Source organism: Bidens hawaiensis, unplaced genomic scaffold, assembly GCF_021521415.1.
Source record: "Bidens hawaiensis isolate Kalapana, Puna unplaced genomic scaffold, B.hawaiensis_p1.1 tig00015792_1, whole genome shotgun sequence".
Taxonomy (NCBI): domain Eukaryota; kingdom Viridiplantae; phylum Streptophyta; class Magnoliopsida; order Asterales; family Asteraceae; genus Bidens; species Bidens hawaiensis.
In genome coordinates, this window is record NW_027492411.1 from 485,245 (window position 1) to 490,251 (window position 5,007).

The 5,007-nt window shown below is 34.8% G+C and overlaps 1 protein-coding gene across 1 annotated transcript; it reads left to right on the plus strand.

The window, feature by feature from the left end:
* The first annotated feature begins 502 nt into the window (after positions 1-502).
* LOC143549802 (UDP-glycosyltransferase 83A1-like) lies at positions 503-1,884 on the plus strand. Its single transcript, XM_077040606.1, has 2 exons — positions 503-752; positions 821-1,884. Exons 1-2 carry the CDS (start codon positions 524-526, stop codon positions 1,741-1,743), a joined length of 1,152 nt encoding a protein of 383 aa, XP_076896721.1. The 5' UTR covers positions 503-523; the 3' UTR covers positions 1,744-1,884.
* The last annotated feature ends 3,123 nt before the right edge of the window (positions 1,885-5,007 follow it).

Consider the following 5,007-nt stretch of genomic DNA (forward strand, 5'->3'; position numbering starts at 1 on the left):
GGTAGAAAAGGAATAGTACACAGCAGGCCTGGTCACTGTCAGCCGCTGCCTACCCACCAACTACCAGCAGGGCACGTGCGTAGGCCACAGTTGGTGGAACAGGAATACTATTCAGCCGGCCACACCTCCTTGGAAACCTACCTTCGGCTATAAATACCCCAAATGGTATGATCATCTCATCTTATCATATCTTATCACATTATCATCATATTATACCTGATATCTGCTCTAGCAATCTCTTAATATACATTTATATTTAAAGAGCAATCTAGTCTGATTCTCACGCCGGAGGGTGGTCACAAGGAGGAACCCCCCCCTTCTCAGTGACAAGCTCACGGTGTCTGTTTTGCAGGTTATCAGAAGAACCATCTTTACCGGGTCTAACCCCTCGTGGGAAACATCTATCTAACCCCCAGGTTACCCGTAATCTGCCCGGGGTCCGGTTAGTGTTTCTTCAGTTTCGATCCCAGATGGGATGGAACCGGGTGGTGATAGGAATGACATTGGGAAGTTGACAAAAACAATGTTTCAATTCATGCCCACCAAACTAGAAGAGCTGATAAATGATATTAACAAAAATGATGATGAGAAAATTACGTGCATCATCGCAGATTGTTACATGGGATGGGTTTCAAGAGTTGCTCAGAAGATGGGTATTAGACTAGCGGTCTTTTGTCCTAACTCATCTGCAGTTTTGGTTGTGATCATGAGTCTTCAAAAGCTGATGGACGATGAAGTTATAAACAACAACGGTGAGATAAATTGTTATTGACTTACATAGCTGAATATTGTGCCTTATGCAATAAAACTTTTATTTCAGGGATACCTTTAACTAACAAAATGGTGCAACTGTCAACCTCCATGCCATTCATGAACCCTTCAAATTTTTTGTGGGCTTGTGTAGGCGACCCAACCACAAACCAAATCATCTTTGATTTTGTAATTCGTGAAGGTAAAGAAGCAGCAAAAGCAGCGGACCACATAATATGCAACTCAACCGTGGAGCTAGAGAATGGGGCGTTCTCCCTATTTCCAAAGATGTTGCCAATAGGTCCACTTTTGGCAACCAACAAATCAACAAAGCAAGTAGGCCACTTCTGGAATGAAGACACCTCTGGCCTAAGATGGCTTGATCAACAACCCATCTGCTCGGTCATTTATGTGGCATTTGGGAGCTTCACAATATTTAACCAACTCCAGTTTGAAGAGTTGGCGCTAGCACTCGAGGACACCAAGAAGCCATTCTTGTGGGTTGTTCGACCTGGTATAAGTGGCATTGTAGAATACGTCTACCCAAGTGGCTACATGGAGAGAATAGGCACTCGTGGGAAGATAGTAAGTTGGGCACCGCAGCAGGAGGTCCTGAACCATTCCGCAGTGGCTTGCTTCATGAGTCATTGTGGTTGGAACTCTACAATGGAAGGTGTCAGCAATGGGGTTCCTTTCTTGTGCTGGCCTTACTTTGCTGATCAGGTTTTTAACAAAACATACATATGTGATATTTGGAAACCCGGTTTGGGTTTGAACCAAGATGATAGAGGTATCGTTACACGAGGAGAAATCATAAGTAAACTAGAGCAAGTACTTAGAAACAACATAGTCAAAGAAAACGCGTTAAATTTGCAAGAAAAAACTATGGACTGCGTGCGAGTAGGAAATTCCTTCAACGAAAATCTCAACAAATTCATTGATTGGGTAAAGGAAGGAAATGATGATGCTTGTGTCAATGAAACTCACAAATGATATATAATGCACAACCTTTAACTTAGGTTGTGGTTTCACAGAATATGTATTCTGTTATTTTCAGTTATGTTTCTAGTTAACTTTGTCTTTACATTGTTTGCATGTATGTTTTTTGTTCCCTTGTTTTGTTTCCATCTATTGTACTTTGTTGAGCAAGCATATTCGCTTCTAATATTATTTGTCAAGTTTCTTATTCTATCCATAACTAGTTAACTTATAATCTATTATTGATTATATATATAATGGTAAAACTAACATTCAACAGAACTAACGTGGGAGTAGTCTTTCATATACACATGTTTATAATTTTTTTTATTACTACAGCACTACACATAGTCACAAAATGTTTCAAAGGAAAAGTGATTATCCCTTTTTATGAGAGGGGAAGATCATATATAGAAACATGGTTTCCTAAGAAAAAAAGTCAAGTTCATACATGAGAATAAGTATGGCTTTCTTCGAGTGAAACAAAATATATATGTTTGTATATAATTTAGTTTAACTTTATCGATAGAAATTCTTTAAATATCTAATGATTTAAAATTTTGATTATGCAGGAGACTAATTAGTGGTAATTGAATGGATTGAAGACAAGAGTTATATTTAAAGAGTTTGAGATATGTATACTAGATTATTATATACTTTGTTTATTTACTATACAAGTTTTTTTTTAAATTTTGTTTTGTTGATATAGATATATTATTCTTTTTCAACGGTTGAAGAATGGACAAACAATGTAGCTATTATTTGAAACACTACAAAATCATATAAGTATTATATATTTTTTTATTACTTCTTAGTTTATGAATTTGTTATCACTTTATTTCATTATCTATTATAGGTGATGAACTTCAAGCAATTTGTTATAAGTTTAACTCACAATCTATTATAAAGCAGATTTTGGTGAGGGGACAAGCAATGTAGCTATTATATGAAACACTACAAAATCAGATAAGTATTATTTATTTAACTAATTTATAGTTTATGAATTCGTTATAACTTTATCTCATTATCTATTATAGGTGATGAACTTAAAGCCCATTTCCTTTCATCAAATCAAGATTTTAAAAACCTGTTTTATATTTTGTGTATGTCAATATGATTGTATTATGTTTGCAACATAAATGGAATATGTATTGTATATTGAAATGTATATTCATGTGTGGATGAATAAATATTATATTATGGTTGTACGTATCCGTTGTATATAATAAGTCCATTGTATTTAGTTCATTTAAAACAAAACGGTTCACGACCCATTGCATAAATAATTAAAAACACCGGTTTAGGTCCGTTGCATTAGGTTGTAAACAATCTAAAACATCGGTTTTGTGCTCGTTGTATAAGGTTATTAACACATGTTGTAGCCCATTGTTAAAGTTATAACATCTGTTAGTTGCTCGTTCTAAATTTTTCTCAACAACGTCGGGTTCTGTTGTATTTAGTTACTATACAACGGTTTTGAACGTTGTAATTTACAAATATATATACTGGTTAGAGGCCCGTTGTAAAATTTTAGCACAACCATTAAATTTTAGTTGTCGTTTAGATATAACACACCGGTTGTTGAATCGTTTTAAATATCATATTTCATCATTTGTAACACAACATATATAACGGTTTCCAGGCTGTTTTAAAAACCCTAAATAACCGTTTTAAAAATGCATTTTCTTTACTAATGTGACAACGATCATCGCCCGACAAGGTTGTGTGGTCCTACCGGACATGTGAATGTATGAAGTTAACATAGTAAATGCATGCGACCTTGAAATGTGTTCACTAGAATAGACATGGGAAAGCGACATATGAAGTGAACATAGGAAAGGCTTGCAACCCTGATAGGAAAGGCCTGCGATCGAGATACATGTTTACGCTATGTAGATATGTATATTTAATACAATGCATGACAATGTTGTGGTTACGAACATAGTTATAATTAATATAACTTGCTATGTTATGATATGGTTTTTATAAGTTACGTTTCATTATGACCTTTAAATTAAGAACTCACTCACCATAGCTGACATTTAGAATGCACATCAGCTTGATTGAATGTGCGTTAAAATGCTCACCTTAGAGTGGCACATCAGGCTATCCAGACAAAGATTGGTGTCACTCTAGGATTGTATGTTTATTTATGTTCTGTTAAATCAAGGTATTATGCTATAATGCTTTATGAGTTAGGCAAGTCAATTTCTGTTGCGTATGTTTACATGAAATCATCTGGTTTGAGAACTATATCTCATTAGTAAATCTAACAGAAAATTATCTGGTATAGGGCATTTCAATGAATTGACAAATTACCAGCATAAATCACCTATGGGTTACCGAAGAATCTTTCCATTGTTTAAAGCCTTCAGTTCTCTATTCATACATTAACAGCGTAATTGAACACTGGTATATGTTGTTTCTTTTAAGCATACAGTTCCAACAACCATTTTGGATTGTATATTATTAGATTATATTTATAAGCTAGGTTATCATTATTATTAGTTGTATAGTTTATTTATATAATTATGTAACATTCTAACTTAGGTTATACCGTTCAAAGATCTATGGAATATTGTTGAAACGGGTCATAGGGAATTACCAACGGATCAACCGAAGCCGTAATAAATGAACATGGAGAAAACGGGAAAAAGGATAAAAGGGCTCTACATATTCTATTTCAGGCATCAAGTGATACAATATTTGAACGAATTGCAACCGCAAACTTATCAAAAGAAGCATGGGATATACTACACAAAACCTATCGAGGGGAACAACGAGCACAACGGGTAAAACTTTAAACACTTAGATGTGAATTTGATATATGTCGTATGAATGAAACCGAATTACTTCAATAGTGAATCAATTAAGAATGAATGAAGATAAGATTGATGAACAAAGAACTATTGAGAAGATTTTAAGAACTTTGACTCGAAAATACGAGTCCGTTGTTGTTGCAATCGAAGAATCAAAAGATGTGACAACATTATCCACGGAAGAACTTATGGGAATTCTACAATCCCATGAATTAAGAATAAAGCAATATGACACCCAAAAAAATGACCAAGCTTTTCAAGTACAAAACCAAAAAAATGAATGGGTATAACAATACGTTAAGAAATCAAAGGAATTATTTTCCAAATAGAGGCAGAGGAAGAGGACGAGGGGGCAGATTCTCACCCCAAAACAGGAACCAAATTAGATATAATAACTGTCAAAAGTTAGGCCACATAAGTAGGTTTTGCCCAATTAGAAACACCGACGAAACAAGAGAAA